This window comes from Oncorhynchus gorbuscha, linkage group LG05, assembly GCF_021184085.1.
Source record: "Oncorhynchus gorbuscha isolate QuinsamMale2020 ecotype Even-year linkage group LG05, OgorEven_v1.0, whole genome shotgun sequence".
Classification (NCBI taxonomy): Eukaryota; Metazoa; Chordata; class Actinopteri; order Salmoniformes; family Salmonidae; genus Oncorhynchus; species Oncorhynchus gorbuscha.
Window position 1 is genome coordinate 66,484,193 of NC_060177.1, and position 20,173 is coordinate 66,504,365.

The following is a 20,173-nucleotide window of genomic DNA, read 5'->3' on the forward strand; positions in this document are numbered from 1 at the left end:
TGATGGACTGTCATTTCTCTTTGCTTACTTGAGCTGTTCTTGCCATAAAATGGACTTGGTCTTTTACCAAATAGAGCTGTCACCCCTATCTTGTCACAACACAACTGATTGGCTCAAACGCATTAAGAAGGAAATAAATTCCACAAATGAACTTTTAAGTGACTTCCTCATGAGCTGGTTGGGAGAATGCTATTTTGAAGAATCTCAAATATAAAATATGTTTGGATTTGTTTAACACTTTTTTGGGTTACTACATGACTCCATATGTGTTATTTCATAGTTTTGATTTCTTCACTATTATTCTACAATGTAGAAAATAGTCAAAATAAAGAAAAACCCTTTGAATGAGTAGGTGTCCAAACTTTTGACTGTAGCGTGTCAGTGCTTGAGACTGTGTTTTATATCCCCGGTAGCAGTCATGTAATTTGTTAATAGACTTTGGTCCAGTCAGCAATTGCCAGATTATGCCTAAAAAAAGTTTTCATTTTACCATTCATGTTCGAGTGTTGCTTGTGCTTCTAGCTCCGACAGTGCAGCAAAATCTATCAAGTAATATCTAAGTTTCAACATAACAATATATACATAAATCTAAGTAAGTAATGGATTCATTCAGAGCGGCATTGGACGAAGATACAGTGGCGTAGTAGAGTACAGTATATACATGAGATGGGTGATGCAATATTTACTAACAATTAAAGTGACTAATATACCGTAGAATAGAGTACAGTTTACACAAATGAGATGAGTAATGCAAGATACAGAGACAATAAAGTGGCTAGTGTTTCATTTCCTTTAAAGTTGCCAGTGATTCCTAATCTGAATCTAGGCAGCAGCTACTGATGTGCTGGAGATGGCCATTTAAATGGGGTGTAGTATAGAATACAATATATACATTAAATGGGTGATACAATATGTAAACTATTTAAAAGTGACTTAAGATACCATAGAATAGTGTGGAGTGCATTTTATATATATGAGATGAGGAATGCTAGATCCGGAACATTGGCTAGTGGCTAATGATCCATTTCTAAAAGTGGTGTGACCCAGGTGGTGATACAGGAAGCTCTCAATTATGCGTCAAAGTTTGTGAGGGTTTTCTTCAGCCTCCTGAGGTTGAAGAGGCATTGTTGCACCTTCTACACCATGCTGTCTGTGTGGGTGGACCATTTTAGTTTGTCAGTGATGTGTATGCTGCGGAACTTGAAGCTTCCACCTCCTCCACTGTGGCCCCATCGATGTGGATAGGGTGGTGCTCCCTCAAGTCCACAATCTCCTTTGTTTTGTTTGACATTGAGTGAGAGGTTTCTTCCTGGTACCACTCCCAGAGCCCTCAGCCTACAGGGAGGAGTCTCATCATTGTTGGTAATCAAGCCTACTACTGTTGTGTCGTCTGAAAACTTGATGATTGAGTTGGAGGTGTGCTTGGCCATGCAGTCATCGGTACTTAGTCAATGCTGTATGCATCCTCTCAGCAAAAATCAATTCGGAAATACGTGTTTGCTACACCCACAAAAAAAATGTTGTAGCTGTGTATAAAGCATTCATAGCCAAAACAAACACCAAGGACCACTTCTCAACACAAAGGGACTTTTATTTCAAGGACATATGTAACACTATTGTTCACTCCTTCCATTAGTAGTATGATCCACTCTTACATTTCCATTCAGTAGAAAGGAAACAGAAATGATATAATGGCTACATTTTGAGATTATGATCTGAAGCCATTTGTAAAGACTCTTGGTAAATATATGTAAACAGAATTTTCACTTGATCTACCATTAAAAATGTATACAATTTGAGTAAAAAACAATACGCAATCACATTTCTAACAGAAGTCTAAATCTAGCCAGCATCACTCAAACTACTGCATCATTCTGAAAAGATGTACAGATTTCTTAACACTCAGTATCTATTTACATGGGAATGTTTGTTCCAAGACGTGAGATTGTTTCTAAATAAATTACAGATCCAATGCAACAACATCCATGCAAGCTTGAGTGCTAGCTATGAGGAGAGATCTATGAGGAAGAAAGCAAGGGCAAGCCGGTGCATGGTTTGGCATTAGATCGCGTCCATGCCCCGTGAGAATGAAGAGCCGAAGCCTAGTCCCATGCCTCTCTGAGTGTGGGTCTGGGACCTGGCCATCTCGTACTGAAGGTCAAGGTTATGGAACATCTCCTCCTGCTGCTGCAGGGTCTTCAGGCCTTCGTCGTTGAGTGTCTTTGAGGCCTCACCTTCCTCTTCCCCCTGGCAGGACAGAAACCAGTGTTAGAAATGCAAGGCTCTGCAGCATGGTACACAATCAAATGAGAAAATAAAAGGACTCTGTTATACATACTTTGATGCCCATCAGTTTCCGAAATTTAACATTTTGGTCCTTATTTCCAAAGTTGAGCTTCTCCCACAACTCAGCTGTCTGGGACTTGTCCTTCAAAACCAAACAAGTTCAATGCATTAGTAATTTGCAACAATCGAGCCACCATGAGCGGAGTTGCATGTTCTTTTCGTAGCATTTTCATTAAGTCACTAGTTGTACATTCCGGACATAACAAAGCACACTAAAGATACATCGGCCCCATCAGATAATAAACAGCGTAGACTTATTGCACTACATTCTGTATTGCGTACAAGGAATTCAAAAATAAAATCTTACCCCTTCCTTCTTTCCCTGCCAGAGCTTCTTCCTTTTCTTCTCCTGCTCTGCAAACTTCAGGGGGTTGACAGCCGAAGGATTGTAATAGCTGGGCACAGCAATGCCAGTCTCTGCTAAGGTTTTGGCTTGTAGGGCTGCCATCTGCGCTGCCATGGCGATCTGGGGCGTGACCTGTGTCCCAGAGGCCAGGAGAGCTGCCACGTTGAGGACAGGGTGAGTAGCAGCTGCAACTACTACTGTGTCAGACAGCAGGGGGGCTGGCACTAAAAACAATACACACACAAAAAAAGTGGTTAGAGATTGGTTTAACTCGCTTTGAATTAGGTGCAATTGATAGCCGAGAAGTGTCTCACCTGCAGGTACCTCCTGATGCTGCTGTTTCTCCAACATATCCTTTTCTTTCTGCTCTTGCAGTTTCTTTGCCCTTTCCAACCTGGAGAGAGAGAGAAGACAGTGAAGGGTGTTCATATTCGTCAGCTAGGCTTTTGGAGCAGAATGATAAGATTCTCTATTTGATAGTGGACATACTCAAGAAACAGAGGAACTGTGGGGTTCATGATTTAAGGGTATTTTCACATATAGTCCTCATTAAAAGAATCGATCTCAGTCCATACAAAAATGGTGTGGAAGAACTTGACTGACCTGCACAGAGCCCTGACCATAACCCCAGTGAACACCTTTGAGGTGAATTGGAACACCGATTGCGAGCCAGGCCTAATCGCCCAACATCATTGCCCGACCTCACTAATGCTTGTGGCTGAATGGAAGCAAGTCCCCGCAGCAATGTTCCAACATTGCTATGCTTAGAAAGGAACCAAGATCTTTTTCCAACATTCACACCATTCAAATCAGAATGTGTTGTCAGACAGCTAAATATACCCACTTACATTTTGGAAGCTAATAGACTGCATTTAGTTAAAATATATGAGACAATTGTAATTAGAAGATACTATTAACCCTGTCTAGAGTCTAAACCGGTGGAGGGGCGAATTGTTTTAAGACAGTCATACCAAGGAACATTTATTTATTTGATTTTACATTTTAAGACCCTTTATTTTTTTTATTACTAATATTGGATAAAACATTGCATTTGGCATTACTGCTATTAGCCAATAGAAACGCATTGAATAACAGATTCACTACATAGAACAGTCAAAAAAAGAATATCAAAAGGAAGTTTGTTCTGAAGTGTCTGTCCTATATCTGAGATAAGATCAGGAAACCTTTAATTACATTTATTTTATTTTAAAAATATATATGTATTTATCCCCTATTTTAGGGACTAAACTATCTTCACATACAGTGCCTTCAGAAAGTATTCAGACCCCTTGACATTGTCCACATTTTGTTACGTTACAGCCTTACTCTAAAATATATATATTTTTTTAACTATTCCTTAGCAATCTACATACAATACCGATAATGACAAACGTAAACCGGTTTTGACATTTTTGCAAATGTATAAGAGATACCTTATTTACATAAGTATTAAGATCCTTTGCTATGACACTCAAAATTGAGCTCAGGTACACCCTGTTTCCATTGATCATACTTGAGATGTTTCTACAACGTGATTGGAGTCCACCTGTGGTAAATTCAATTGATTGGACATGATTTGGAAAGGCACACACCTGTCTATACAAGGTGCATGACAGTGCATGTCAGAGCAAAAACCAAGCCATGAGGTCGAAGGAATTGTCTGTGAAGCTCCGAGACAGGATTGTGTCAAAGTACAGATCTGGGGAAGATTACCAAAAAATGTCTGCAGCATTGAAGGTCCCCAAGAACACAGTGGCCTGCATCATTCTGGGTCAGGGAGGTGACCAAGAACCCAATAGTTACTCTGACAGAGTTCCAGAGTTTGTCTGTGAAGATGGTTGTCCTTCTGGAAGATTCTCCCATCTCTGCAGCACTCAACCAATCAGGCCTTTATGGTAGAGTGGCCAGAAGGAAGCCACTCCTTAGTAAAAGGCACATGACAACCCGCTTGGAGTTTGCCAAAAGGCACCTAAAGGACTTCCAGACCACGAGAACCCAGATTCTCTGGTCTGATGAAACCAAGATTGAACAAAGAGTCATATCTCACATCTGGAGGAAACCTGGCACCATGGTGGTGGCAGAATCATGGTGAAGCATGGTGGTGGCAGAATCATGCTGTGGGAATGTTTTTCACCGGCAGGGACTGGGATACTAGTCAGGAACGAGGTAAAGATGAACGGAGCAGAGTACAGAGAGATCCTTGACGGAAACCTGCCCCAGAGCTCTCAGGACCTCAGACTGGGGCGAAGGTTCACCTTCCAAAAGGACAACACAGGAGTGGCTTCAGGGATAAGTCTCTGAATGTCCTTGAATTGCCCAGCCAGAGCCCGGACTTAAACCTGATCGAAAATAACTGGAGAGACCCATCCAACCGGACAGAGCTTGAGAGGATCTGCAGAGAAGAATAGGAGTAAAATCGCCAAATACAGGTGTGCCAAGTTTGTAGTGTCATAACAAAAACGACTCAAGGCTGTAATTTCCTGCCAAAGGTGCCTGAGTAAAGGGTCTGAATATCTATGTAAACTGGTACCGGGGACCATCAGATGAGTTTGAGTGTCCTAGAGCTAAAAAGAGAACACCATTGTGTTCTTGGGTCTTGGCTGTCAGAGGGGTCATATTAGTGTGTAGCCCAAACAGTTTGGATGCAACAGACAGAAATTGGCAGAGGAGGCTGTACCAACTTCAGACAAGTCTTGTGAGGGTTGTGGACATCCTAGAGCAAAATGAATGCCATCTTGTTCGTGAGTCTCATCTTTCAATAGAGTCGTCATAACCGGTCGGACACTACACATGTTTTTGTGAGAAGACCGATTTGAGATGTCTTATGGTCTGACAAACACTGCTCTAGCTCTGCCACCTTTCACCACAGATGCAGAAGGGCGATATCGGCGGTTGATTGAGACAGACCATGCAACAAAAAAAAAACATCTCTAGCTTAAACAGACAGATTTTGATGGGGATTTCCTATTCCGTTAATTGGATTTCCACGGGGCCGCGGAAGTTGTAGGCTAAGGGTTAACGTGCAAATATTATTGGAGAGAATAAATAGCAAGAGAATAACTGCAGACTAAATAATTTTACCTAAAATGTTACTACTGCCCCTTTAAGAGCTAGAATAGATTTGTACCCTATGTTGCAATTCTCACCAAATATGTTGTCTTCTCAGACTATTAAAACCCCACAATCAATAAACAGCTCTCTTAGCCTATAGATCACATATTGCAAACAAATATATATATATATATATATATATATATATATATAAAAATTCTAGACATTTTGGAATTTCTGTGCATCCTTGACAATCTCTAATCAATATCCCAAAACAGGACACTTTCCTGCAGAGCTGCACATCACCAGCTTTCTTTTCTGGCACCAATGTGAGGGTTTATGGCAGGGGAAATGGTGTTGCAGTAGTCTAGTGTGGTGCCGGAATACTGACAAGCGAACCTATGGACCTTTGTGTTGACAATGGAACATGGAATTCAAGCAAAACGAACTCAGACCAACTCTCGAGATGGTCTCTGTTCGGTTTGAATCGGGGAGGGAGGGCTCTTTTGAGAGTTATGAGTTCCTTTGGGGTGATCACACTGCACAAAATATTAAGCAAAACCACACTGAGTTGGCAAAAATTGTCTGAAAGGGACCAAGTGTGAAAACACCCTAAGATGCTGCGGTACCTTCTGGCCAGGGCCTCTTGTGCGTCCATGGCAGTGTTTCTGCCCCGGAAAGCCTGGGGGCTCACAGACCTGCTACGACTCTTCTCTTTTCTGTGCACTTTCTCCTTCTTCCGCTCCCTAAAGAGACATTATAGCATTTCAAGATCCATAGAAAGATATGCATTCAGTCACACAACACAATTTAAGAGACACATGGTGACTGACGAAGAGTGGCAAATGAGGCACACATGAGTGGTTACTAAAGACACACAGAAAATGGTAGGGAGAGAAGCAAGTGAAACGCACCTGCTTTTGCTCCTGCGGCGGTGTTTGGTCTTTGAGCCCGACCGGGACCTGGCCCTCTTCTTCTTCTCCCGCGGGGAACGCGATCTCAGTTTGTCCCGACTTCTGCTGCGATGACGCCTAAAACAGGACAAAAATGCAAGTTTTATTCTTATAAAAAGAAAACATGCAACTCACTCTACCCAGTTTACTGTGACCAATCTCAATGCATCAAGACATCATGTAGCATCTCACTGAGCCTAGACCCACCTGTCGCATGAGTGTGACCTGGAGTGGCTCCGTCCCTTCTTGTCTTTGCGCCGGTGTCGCTCCTCCCCGTTTTCTGCAGAAAGTCTCTCCCTGCCCCTCTCAGTCTGCTCCGGCTGATCATCCTGCTTGCTGTGAGATTTTGATTGCTTCTCAGAGTCCCTCCTTTGTGCCTGTTTTAAGAAGAAGGTGTCTCTTTCAGGAAAATAGTGCAACAAAGAGTTAGTACAACTGTTTGATACAGAAGATACCAAAGCATGTTAGGAACTCATGCTCACTTCAGACATACATCCCCCTCTTATTTAGAAAGCCTGATCACCAGAAACCAAACATTTCTTTACAACATTGACCGACCATGACCGGATATGTCAGAAGGGTAAATAGCTTGACGGAGCTACACTGTCAGTCCACTTTTTAACTGCTTGTTTAAACGTTGTTGTTTTTTCACTTTGAGTGCAACTTTTTTTATTCATCTTATTTAACAAGGCAAGTCAGTTAAGAGCGGCAGCGTAGCCTAGTGGTTAGAGCGTTGGACTAGTAACCGAAAGGTTGCAAGTTCAAATCCCTGAGCTGACAAGGTACCCTGAACAAGGCAGTTAACCCATTGTTCCTAGGCAGTCATTGAAAATAAGAATCTGTTCTTAACTGCCTAGTTAAATAAAGGTTAAATGTCGGCCTACCCCAGCCTAACGACGCTGGGCCAATTGTGTGCCACCCTATGGGAATCCCAATCATGGCCGGTTGTAATACAGCCTGGAATCGAACAAAGGTCTGTAGTGACACCTAGCACTGAGATGCAATGCCTTAGACCGCTGGAGATAAATTTGATAATGAAATGCCCTCCAATGTACCAAGACACTCCACGTAGGTCAAATCTACCAGCTACTCAAGTACAGCCACTTCTACTTAGTTTTGTTTCAATCATATTATGGAAGGCACATAAATTAAATACCTTATATAGTACAAAACTCAATGTAGATTATCATGGATAATCACCTCAGACAGCTTTAATACATATGTTTTAGTTCAGCACTTTATTCCCTCCCCAATCTACAAGTGCATGCAGCCAGGAAGATTAATGGTGGGCTCAGAATGAATTTGGATTAATAAGGTTGCAGACTTGAGCTTGAATTGAACCCAGTAATAGGCAATTGAACTCAGGAAAAGGCTCATGTTAATTTCCTTTATTTGCAATTATTTTCTAGGAGGCAAGTATAAGTTTGAATGGCTGATAGTTACCTGTCCGAGTAGTAGGCATATAATTTTGCTATGTCAGCAGCGTCTTCAGTTCAGTGTCTCTTCGTGCTTTAGCACGCTGAGTATGATTTATTGTAGAAATGTTATCATGTGATCTACACACAGGATTTATTTAAAAAATAATCTCATATACAGTACCAGTCCAAAGTTTGGACACATCTACTCATTCAAGGGTTTTTCTTTATTTTTTACTTTTGTCTACATTGTAGAATAATAGTGAAGACATCAAAACTACAAAATAACACATATGGAGTCATGGAATAACCAAAAGTGTTAAACAATTCCAAATATATATTTGAGATTCTTTAAAGTAGCCACCCTATTCCTTGATGACAGCTTTGCACACTCTTGACAATGGAATGCATTTCAAGATGAAATCCAGCCCAGTCACGGACCAGGATGTCTTGCTCCCAGGCAGACTAAATAACTTTTTTGCCCGCTTTGAGGACAATACAGTGCCACTGACACGGCCTGCAACGGAAACATGCGGTCTCTCCTTCACTGCAGCCGAGGTGAGTAAGACATTTAAACGTGTTAACCCTCGCAAGGCTGCAGGCCCAGACGGCATCCCCAGCCGCGCCCTCAGAGCATGCGCAGACCAGCTGGCCGGTGTGTTTACGGACATATTCAATCAATCCCTATACCAGTCTGCTGTTCCCACATGCTTCAAGAGGGCCACCATTGTTCCTGTTCCCAAGAAAGCTAAGGTAACTGAGCTAAACGACTACCACCCAGTAGCACTCACTTCCGTCATCATGAAGTGCTTTGAGCGACTAGTCAAGGACCATATCACCTCCACCCTACCTGACACCCTAGACCCACTCCAATTTGCTTACCGCCCAAATAGGTCCACAGACGATGCAATCTCAACCACACTGCCCTAACCCACCTGGACAAGAGGTGTGAGAATGCTGTTCATCGACTACAGCTCGGCATTCAACACCATAGTACCCTCCAAGCTCGTCATCAAGCTCGAGACCCTGGGTCTCAACCCCGCCCTGTGCAACTGGGTACTGGACTTCCTGACGGGCCGCCCCCAGGTGGTGAGGGTAGGCAACAACATCTCCTCCCCGCTGATCCTCAACACGGGGGCCCCACAAGGGTGCGTTCTGAGCCCTCTCCTGTACTCCCTGTTCACCCACGACTGCGTGGCCACGCACGCCTCCAACTCAATCATCAAGTTTGCGGACGACACAACAGTGGTAGGCTTGATTACCAACAACGACGAGACGGCCTACAGGGAGGAGGTGAGGGCCCTCGGAGTGTGGTGTCAGGAAAATAACCTCACACTCAACGTCAACAAAACTAAGGAGATGATTGTGGACTTCAGGAAACAGCAGAGGGAACACCCCCTATCCACATCGATGGAACAGTAGTGGAGAGGGTAGCTAGTTTTAAGTTCCTCGGCATACACATCACAGACAAACTGAATTGGTCCACTCACACTGACAGCGTCGTGAAGAAGGCGCAGCAGCGCCTATTCAACCTCAGGAGGCTGAAGAAATTCGGCTTGTCACCAAAAGCACTCACAAACTTCTACAGATGCACAATCGAGAGCATCCTGGCGGGCTGTATCACCGCCTGGTACGGCAACTGCTCCGCCCTCAACCGTAAGGCTCTCCAGAGGGTAGTGAGGACTGCACAACGCATCACCGGGGGCAAACTACCTGCCCTCCAGGACACCTACACCACCCGTTGTTACAGGAAGGCCATAAAGATCATCAAGGACATCAACCACCCGAACCACTGCCTGTTCACCCCGCTATCATCCAGAAGGCGAGGTCAGTACAGGTGCATCAAAGCTGGGACCGAGAGACTGAAAAACAGCTTCTATCTCAAGGCCATCAGACTGTTAAATAGCCACCACTAACATTGAGTGGCTGCTGCCAACACACTGTCATTGACACTGACCCAACTCCAGCCATTTTAATAATGGGAATTGATGGGAAATGATGTAAATATATCACTAGCCACTTTAAACAATGCTACCTTATATAATGTTACTTACCCTACATTATTCATCTCATATGCATATGTATATACTGTACTCTACATCATCGACTGCATCCTTATGTAACACATGTATCACTAGCCACTTTAACTATGCCACTTTGTCTACACACTCATCTCATATGTATATACTGTACTCGATACCATCTACTGTATGCTGCTCTGTACCATCACTCATTCATATATCCTTATGTACATGTTTCTTATCCCCTTACACTGTGTATAAGACAGTAGTTTTGGAATTGTTAGTTAGATTACTTGTTGGTTATCACTGCATTGTCGGAACTAGAAGCACAAGCATTTCGCTACACTCGCATTTAACATCTGCTAACCATGTGCACGTGACAAATAAAATTGGATTTGATTTGTTAAAAGTTCATTTGTGGAATTTCTTTCCTTCTTAATGCATTTGAGCCAATCAGTTGTGTTGTGACAAGGTGGGGTGTATCCAGAAGATAACCCTATTTGACAAAAGACCAAGTCCATATTATGGCAAGAACAGCTCAAATAAGCAAAGAGAAAAGACAGTCCATCATTATCTAAGACATGAAGGTCAGTCAATCTGAAACATTTCAAGAACTTTGAAAGTTTATTCAAAAAACATAAAGCGCTTTGATGAAACTGGCTCATGAGGACCACCACAGGATTTTTATTTTAAAATGTAACCTTTACTTAACTAGACAAGCCCGTTAAACTTCTTAGGGGTAGCCCCTTCCCCCCCCAATTTTTTTGGCTAAAATGACATATCCAAATCTAACTGCTTGTTGCTCAGGCCCTGAAGCAAGGATATGCATATTATTGGTACCATTTGAAAGGAAACACTTTGAAGTTTGTGGAAATGTGAATTGAATGTAGGAGAATAACACAATAGATCTGGTAGAAGAAAATGCAACCATCTTTGAAATGGTTGTAATTCCGATTGTGTCCACAAGATGACAGCAGTGTATATGCAAAGTTTCCAATGGATAACTTGAAGTATGAGCGAACTACATGACATTTAGTGTGAGGAATACATACGAATGTGATCTGACTGGTTGAACCAACATTTAGGGTGAGATTTTCACAGATACCTTTCTTTGAAAATTGAAAGAGTGGAAATACAAAATCGACCGTGCATGCTAGAAGGACCTTTAAGGATATGAAAGAGGATTTTATCTAACAAAACGACACCTCATTATCTCTGGGAACCGTTGGATGATAAAATCAGAGCAAGACTTCAGAATGTAAGTACACATTCCACCTTCAGAGGTGTGTTTAGTTGTTAGGAGCTCTCAGACAATAGGATGGCATTTTTTTCGCAGTAATAGCTACTGAAATTGGACAGCGCAGTTATATAAACAAGATTTTAAGCTTTTAGCCGATATAAAATATGTACCGACATTTGTTGTTTCGCTGCATGATTTACAACTGTCCCGTTGACAGGACGCCTATCCCTAAGAAGTTAAGAACAAATTCTTATTTACAATGATGGCCTGCCGGGGAACAGTCAGGGAACAGTCGGGGAACAGTCGTTTTGCCTTGTTCAGGGGCAGAACGACAGATTTTTACCTTGTCAGCTCAGGGATTCGATTTAGACCCAACTCTCTAACCACTAGGCTACCTGCCACCCCAAAGGAAAAGAGGACCCAGAGTTACCTCTGCTGCAGAGGATAAGTTAGAGTTAACTGCACCTCAGAATTCAGCCCAAATAAATGCTTCAGAGTTCAAGTAACAAACACACCCCGACATCAACTGTTCAGAGACTGCGTGAATCAGGCCTTCATGATCAAATTGCTGCAAAGAAACCACTACTAAAGGACACCAATAATAAAGAAGAGACTTGCTTGGGCCAGGAAACACAAACAACGGACATTAGACCGGTGGAAATGACTTAAATGTAAATAGAAATCTGTCCTTTGGTCTGATGAGTCCAAATTTGACATTTTTGGTTCCAACCGCCGTGTCTTTGTGAGAAGCAGAGTAGGTGAACAGATTATCTCCGCATGTGTGAAGGAGAGGGATGGAGTGCTGCATCAGATGACCGACCTGGCCTCCACAATCACCCGACCTCTACCTAATTGAGATGGCTTGGGATGAGCTGGACCACAGAGTGAAGGAAAAGCAGCCAACAAGTGCTCAGCATATTTGGGAACTCCTTCAAGACAATTGGAAAAGCATTCCAGGTGAAGCTGGTTGAGAAAATGTGAAGTGTGTGCAAAGCTTTGTGCAAATGCAAAGTGTGTGCGAAGTGTGTGCAAAGCACGCAAAGGGTGGCTACTTTTAAGAATCTCAAATGTATTTAGATTTGTTTAACACTTTTTTGGTTACTACATGATTCCATGAGAAATGTCATAGATTTGTCTTCACTATTATTCTACAATGTAGAAAATACAAAAAATAAAAAACCTTGAATGAGTAGGTGTCCAAACTTTTGACTGGTACTGTATATATTCTTCACCATCTACTATGGCTACACTCAAGTGACCAAGGATACGTTAATGAGACGACATCATAATAAATGTGTAAAAAACATGTCAGTTTTTCCATTAAGTCTCTTAGTAAGCTTTGAGTCAGGTTTCATTGCCTACAGTGTTTGGTACTTACCATGGTCAACAAAAAACAAAAAAGACACTATTGACATTCAAGATGGTGACAGTACTGCAGCCTACTTTTAGTTCACTAAAATTAACTAAGATTAGTTACCTCTTTGCTCCTGCTCCGACTTCGTCTGTGCTTTTTGTCACCTGTAAAAGTAAAAACAATGAGAACAGTGGCAAAATTCTACTGCACTATTAAATTAGGATTGACTCCTATGAGTCACCTGTAGTGCGTGACTATTTTGGACTGTTCTAACAACAAGGTACAGCTGCTTTAAGCTTATGTCAAATCCAAATAAAATGACCAGACCTACCAAGTGAACATAACAAAAATGTATTACCAAAACTACAAACATCATTCAGAGTTAAAATTTAGTGCATTTAACTCACTTGATTTGCGTTTTCGGTCCCTGGAGTGTGACCTTGATCGGGAAGGATGGTGTTTGGAGCTTCTGGGTGATTTGGATGATTCCATAGTGTGTTTTCTTCTGTCCGTGTAAAGAGAGCCCATCAAGGGTAGCAGGTTGGTCGAGTCGGCATCACTTGCCTAAATTAAAGTAAACACACTGATCAACCTTAGGGTTTATTTGTTCTTTAAGCAGCACTTCGGGAAGACAATGTTCCAGCACAAAACAGCATCCCAACCAGGACCAGTGGTGTAAAGTACATGAGTAAAAATACTTTCAAGTAGTGATGCACCGATGTCACATTTTTGGCCGATACCAATATCCTAGTACAGTTAAATAGTTAACACACACACACACACACAGCGGTCTAAGGCACTGCATCTCAGTGCAAGAGGTGTAACTACAGTCCCTGGTTCGAATCCAGGCTGTATCACATCTGGCCATGATTGTGAGTCCCATTGGGCGGCACACAATTGGCCCAGCATCGTCCGGGTTTGGCCGGGGTAGTTCGTCATTGTAAATAAGAATTTGTTCTTAACTGACTTGCCTAGTTAAAGGTTACACATGCACACCACACTGACTAAAAAGTAATTTTGTTGGCATTTACGCATGTCCCCATTACCAGTAAAACATCATCAAAACCTATTTCTTTCACTTGCTGTGCTGTTTCGTTGTTAATTTGATCAGTCGTTTCATTCTCAACCAGGATTTCTATGGAACGCCGATTGGGTCTTTGCGTGTCCAAACAGATACATGCCAAATAACACGACATAATCTGTTTCAGTAGCTATAGTTAGCTAGCTAACTATATAGCTAGGTGTCATCTTCTAAAATCACCCTACTTTATACGACAGTTCTTATTTGATTAATGGTGGTTGGACCCATCTATGTGAAGCTCTCCACAATAAGGATTAGGCACAATAGCAGAATTTGCGGCTAGCCTTCAAAATAAATGGCATAATTCTACTATTTGTATTCATTTGCATCACTGTCAATGACAATACTTTTATTTTGAAGGCTACCTGCAAATTCCACTATTGTGCCGAGCTTCACAACACATAACCCGGTCCGGTCGAGCCTCACTAGCCAGATGAAGCTAGCTGAAGATCAATTTCAATAGGCGAACAACAATACTTAGAATATTGCAAAGAATAATGAAAATGACTGCAGTTTCTATGGTCATTGTTTTCAGGCTGGTTGTATTGGTGCTATCTAAATACCAAGCTAAAGCTAGCTAGCCCAGAAGTTGCGGTCAAACAACTGATGTTTTATTACCAACGCGGTATTGTAAACACATCGTTCATGGCCTCTGTTTGCTTGTTTGCTGACTTTTTTGTAAAGCTTTGACAGGACTACTGTATCTTTTTATACACGCAAAGCCTCAAACGGCGTACCCTAGTATGCATGTCGTGAAGCTAATAGCAGTGACGCTATTACTGTGTAACTCCGGTAGGCAACATCTGAAAAATAACGCCCATGACAGTGTGTACTGGTGCTCGACCAGTTGGCGAAAGCCAACATCACCCACGACAGAGAACAGTTGACTGTCAAGGACATTAAATGTTCTTACTCTTCCAAATCACTGCTCGATCCACACAGCAAACATTGTGTGGGCTAGGTCAGGAATGCTGTGTTGCATCTGTAGCGCAAAAATGTACATGCCGTTATTACGTCATGTACATACGTTATATAGGTATGCACGGTAACTTGACATCGGTTTTTAACATTGGCCAATACCGGCGTTGCCATTTCTAGCAAATATCGTCCGATTCAGATATGTTCGGATATGTCATGCATCCCTACTTTAAAGTACTGCTGAAGTCGTTTTTTGGGGTAGCTGTACTTTACTATTTATATTTGGCAACTTTAACTAAACTACATTCCTAAAGAAAATAATTTACTTTTTACTCCATACATTTTCCCTGACACAAAAGTACTTGTTACATTTTGAATGCTTAGCAGGACAGAAAATGGTCCGAGTCACACACTTATGAAGAGAAAATCCCTGGTCATCCCTACTGCCTCTAATCTGCGGACTCACTTAACACAAATGCTTTGCTTGTAAATCATGTCTAAGTGTGTGAGTGTGACCCTGGCTGTACGTAAAAAATTATAATTGTGCCGTCTTGTTTGCTTAATAAGGAATGTTTTATTACTTGTACTTGTGATACTTAAATATATTTGAGCAACTACATTTACTATTGATACTTAAGTATATTTAAAAATCAAATACTTTTAGTCAAGTGTTATTTTTACTGGGTGACCTTCACTTGAGTAATTTTCTATTAAGGCATCTTTACTTTTACTCAGGATTGAGTACTTATTCCACCACTGACCGGCACCACTACGTTCTAGGGAAGACGAACGATGACTCAACCGACTGTGTTATCCCACTGAGCTAAAGACATTAATTCAGAGGGCCAACGCTTGTTCAGGTCTCAGTCATGTTTACTCATCAGTCACATCAACTGGGCCCTTACACAGACTTTGATTTGCTTCAGATTGCCCAACATAAAATGCTGGTAGTAGCTATATCGCTAACGTGAGCTAATTGTCTCCAAAGTTACCAACCCTTCTCCTGAACAGCTACTGGATATGCAGGCATTTGCACTAAGTCAACCCAACCAACACCTATTAAAAGTACCTGATGGGCATCTGGTTAGATACAAATGGAGGCTGCAACTGGCAAATCAACATAATTGCTAACGCTAGCTAAGTTAATTACGGGTGTTTTCACAAAATAATCGATCTCGGTCCTCTTTAAAGTGAACTCCGGGGGGGAGCGAAAGAACTTTGTTCTCTTTGTATTCACACTGCCCTTGAATTTGAATGAGGACTCAACTCTTTTGCCAGTTCACTTCACCTATTTTGTGGTCCGAGTCCTCTTTGCATTCACATTGCTATTAGAAAGGAACCAAGATGTTTTCCCCAATATTCACTCAATGTAGTGGGTTTTTACAAAGTGCAGGACAAGCCATTCCATCAGAATGTGTGGGAGGAGGAGGAATAATGGCCATGGGCTGTTTTCCATGTGTCAGGCTAGGCCCCTTAGTTCCAGGGAAGAGAAATTAATGCTACAGCATACAGTGACATTATAGACGATTCTGTGCTTCTATCTTTGTGGCAACAGTGGTGAAGGTCTTTTCTTGTTTCAGCATGACAATATCCCGTGCACAAATCGAGGTCCATAAAAAAATGGTGTGGAAGACCTTGACTGACCTGCACAGAGCCCTGACCATAACACCAGTGAACAGCTTTGGGATGAATTGGACCGCCGACTGCGAGCGAGGCCTAATCGCCCAACATAAATGCCCGACCTCACTAATGCTCGTGGTTGAATGGAAGCAAATCCCTGCAGCAATATTCCAACATATAGCGGAAAGCCTTCCCAGAAGAGTGGAGGCTGTTTTAAGAGCAAAGGTGGGACCAACTCCATGTTGATGCCCATGATTTTGGAATTAGCTTTTCGACAAGCAGGTGTTCACATACTTTGGGTAATGTAGTGTACCTACTTACATTTTGGAAGCGAATAGATTGCATTTAGTTAAATGGTGAGACATAATTGTAATCAAAAGATACTAATAACATTTAATTTTATTAGTAACACTAAATTGCAGAAGAATAACTGCAGATTAAATTATGATGTAATTTTAAATTTAACACCCAATGTTGGCTACTGCCCTTTGACTGTCAATCACCATATTCTTATGGGCAGACTCAATAGCCTTGGTTTTTCTAATGACTGCCTCGCCTGGTTCACCAACTACTTTGCAGACAGAGTTCAGTGTGTCAAATCGGAGGGCATGTTGTCCGGACCTCTGGCAGTCTCTATGGGGGTACCACAGGGTTTAATCCTCGGGCCGAGTCTTCTCGCTGTATACATCAATGATGCCACTCTTGCCGCGGGCGATTCCCTGATCCACCTCTATGCAGACAACAACATTCTGTATACTTCTGGCCCTTCCTTGGACACTGTGCTAACTAACCTCCAAACGAGCTTCAATGCCACACAACACTCCTTCCATGGCCTCCAACTGCTCTTAAAACGCTAGTAAAAACAAATGCATGCTTTTCAACCGTTCACTGCCCGCACCCGCCCGCCCGACTAGCATCACCACCCTGGATGGTTCCGACCTAGAATATGTGGACAACTATAAATACCTAGGTGTCTGGTTAGACTATAAACTCTCCTCCCAGACTCATATTAAACATCTCCAAACCAAAATCAAATCTAGTCAGCTTTCTATTTTGCAACAAAGCCTCCTTCACTCACGCCGCCAAACATACCCTAGTAAAACTGACTATCCTACCAATCCTCGACTTTGGCGATGTCATCTACAAAATAGCTTCCAATACTATACTCAGAAAACTGGATGTAGTCTATCACATTGCCATCCGTTTTGTTACCAAAGCCCCATATACCACCCACCACTGCGACCTGTATGCTCTAGTCTGCTGGCCCTCGCTACATATTTGTTGCCAGACCCACTGGCTCCAGGTCATCTATAAGTCTATGCTAGGTAAAGCTCCGCCTTATCTCAGTTCACGATAACAACACCACCCGTAGCACACGTTCCAGCAGATATATCTCACTGATCATCCCCAAAGCCAACACCTCATTTGGCCCCCTTTCCTTTCAGTTCTCTGCCGCCAGTGAATGGAGTGAATTGCAAAAAAAAAATATATATATATTTTTTTTTAATCGCTTAAGTTGGAGACTTTTATTTCCCTCGCCAACTTTAAACATCAGTCATCTGAGCAGCTAACCGATCGCTGCAGCTGTACTTAGTCCATCTGTAAATAGCCCACCCAATCTACCTACTTCATCCCCATACTGTTTTAATGTACTTTTCTGCTCTTTTGCACACCAGTTTCTCTTCTTGCACATCATCATCTGCTCATTTATCACTCCAGTGTTAATCTGCTAAATTGTAATTATTCGCTCCTATGGCCTATTTATTGCCTACCTCCTCATGCCTTTTGCACACACTGTATATAGACTTTTTTCTACTGTCATTGGCTTGTTTATTGTTTGCTCCATGTGTAACTGTGCTGTTGTCTGTCTCACACTGCTTTGCTTTATCTTGGCCATGTCGCAGTTGTAAATGAGATCTTGTTCTCAACTAGCCTACCTGGTTAAATAAAGGTGAAATTTAAAAAATAAATAAAAAGAGCTAGAATAGATTTTGTACCCTGTTGTGATTCTTAAAATACGTTGTCTTATATTCAAACCCCACAATCAAATAAACATTTTACGAAGCTCTCAGCCTTTAGATCACAAAATTGCAAACAAATAATATGAACTAAAAACTCGACACATTTTGGATTGCTATCTATGCATCCTAAAATTGTTGGGGAATTGCTGACAATCCCTACGAAATATCCAAAACAGCAAACGCTTTTTCCGCGACCCTGCAGATCATAATTGTCTCTCTTTTAGTATCATTGTGAGGGGCTATGGCAGGGGAACGATGTTGCAGTAATCTAGTGTGTGGTGCGGGAATAATGACAAGCGAACCTAGGGCGTTGAGTGTTTCCATTGCCCTAAAAAGAGGGAACCGAACTCAGGATACCTCTCAAGATGGTTTCAGATTGGTTCGGGGAATCGAGGGGTCTGAGTTCATTTGGAGTGTTCTCACTGCACAAACAATTAAGAGAACCACACTGAGTTCACAAAAATTGGCTGAAAGGGACCGAGTGTAAAAACACCCACATTAACGTTTGCTACCTAATGACGTTGCTTGTTTGCAAAGGACTGCGCAACTCAAGGTACATAGTTAACTAGCGAACGTTATGTTATATAGCTAGTTAGGTAACTAGTTAACACTAACATAATCCGATAAAGTAGAATTTCCATGCATTTCCAAAATCAACACGACAAAGCTACCAACTACTACAGCAACTAACCGTCAGCTACTGACGTTAACTCGCTAGGTTGTCGACATGGCTGCCACGGCAAAGACGCCATCTTGATTAAACAAAACATTTTAAAAATAGAAACAGCTAGCATAAATTATTATATAAACTCGATGGTAATGTATTTGGTGAACACTTACCGCCATGAGTCACTTGAAGAACCCCCGTAAAAAAAATTAACGTGAGTTGTTCTTTCTGTGCTGTCGTTGAGCTTCGTTCGGTGTTCCAGCAAATTCCTCCCACTTCCAGGCCGTTCTGTTACAACAGAGAGCGGAAGTGGCGGAGTAAGAGGTTTTACTCCGACCACAATTTGTCCACGACAATAAACCAATGAAGTGAGGAATTTTTGTATGGTGGTCAATGAGTGTCGAATTTGGGTAACAAACAATAATTGCTCATTTTCTGGATTAATCTTATTTTATAGAATATACATTTCGTAATGGTTAGTTTGTTACGAATGCACTGATATAAGTGGACGCACTTGGAAAAACGATTTTATATTGGTGTTAATCAGGTCAACACCACCAAGGCCTGGGGCCCTGACAGTATTCCAAGGCCAATCTCAGCACATGTGCAGATCAGCTGGCAGTCATATTCATGGTAATTTTCAACCTCTCTGTAATCTCCACATATTTTATGATGACCACAATCATTCCTGCTCTCCACATGGCCCTCACCCACCCAGATAAAATGAATACTTATGTGAGAATGCTGTTCATCACCATTATCCCCTCCAAGCTCATCACCAAGCTTAAGACTCTGGGTCTGAACACCTCCCTCTGCAACTGGATACTGGACTTCCTGACGATCTGACTCCAGGTGGTGAGGGTAGGCAACATCACCTCCACCACGCTGACCCTTAACATAGGGTCCCCACCGAGGTGTTCTTAGTCCTGTACTCTCTGTTCACCCACGACTATGTGGCCACACATGACTCCACCACCATTATCAAGTTTGCTAACGACACGATGGTGTTAGGCTTGATCACCGGCGATGATGAGTCAGCCTACAGCGAGGAGGTCAGTGACCTAGCAGTGTGGTGCCAGGTTGGTCGTCAAAGACCCCAACTACCCAATTCATAGACTATTTTCTCTGCTGCCACACAGC

The 20,173-nt window shown here is 42.2% G+C and overlaps 1 protein-coding gene across 1 annotated transcript; it reads right to left on the minus strand.

The window, feature by feature from the left end:
- Nucleotides 1-1,573: 1,573 nt before the first annotated feature.
- Nucleotides 1,574-19,356, minus strand: LOC124036335 (arginine/serine-rich coiled-coil protein 2-like). The gene is made up of 10 exons (XM_046350781.1): nt 19,207-19,356; nt 13,134-13,290; nt 12,850-12,890; nt 6,904-7,073; nt 6,658-6,774; nt 6,373-6,489; nt 3,007-3,086; nt 2,654-2,916; nt 2,339-2,428; nt 1,574-2,247 (listed from the first exon to the last, which is right to left on the minus strand). Exons 1-10 carry the CDS (start codon nt 19,210-19,212, stop codon nt 2,062-2,064), a joined length of 1,227 nt encoding a protein of 408 aa, XP_046206737.1. The 5' UTR covers nt 19,213-19,356; the 3' UTR covers nt 1,574-2,061.
- Nucleotides 19,357-20,173: the final 817 nt, after the last annotated feature.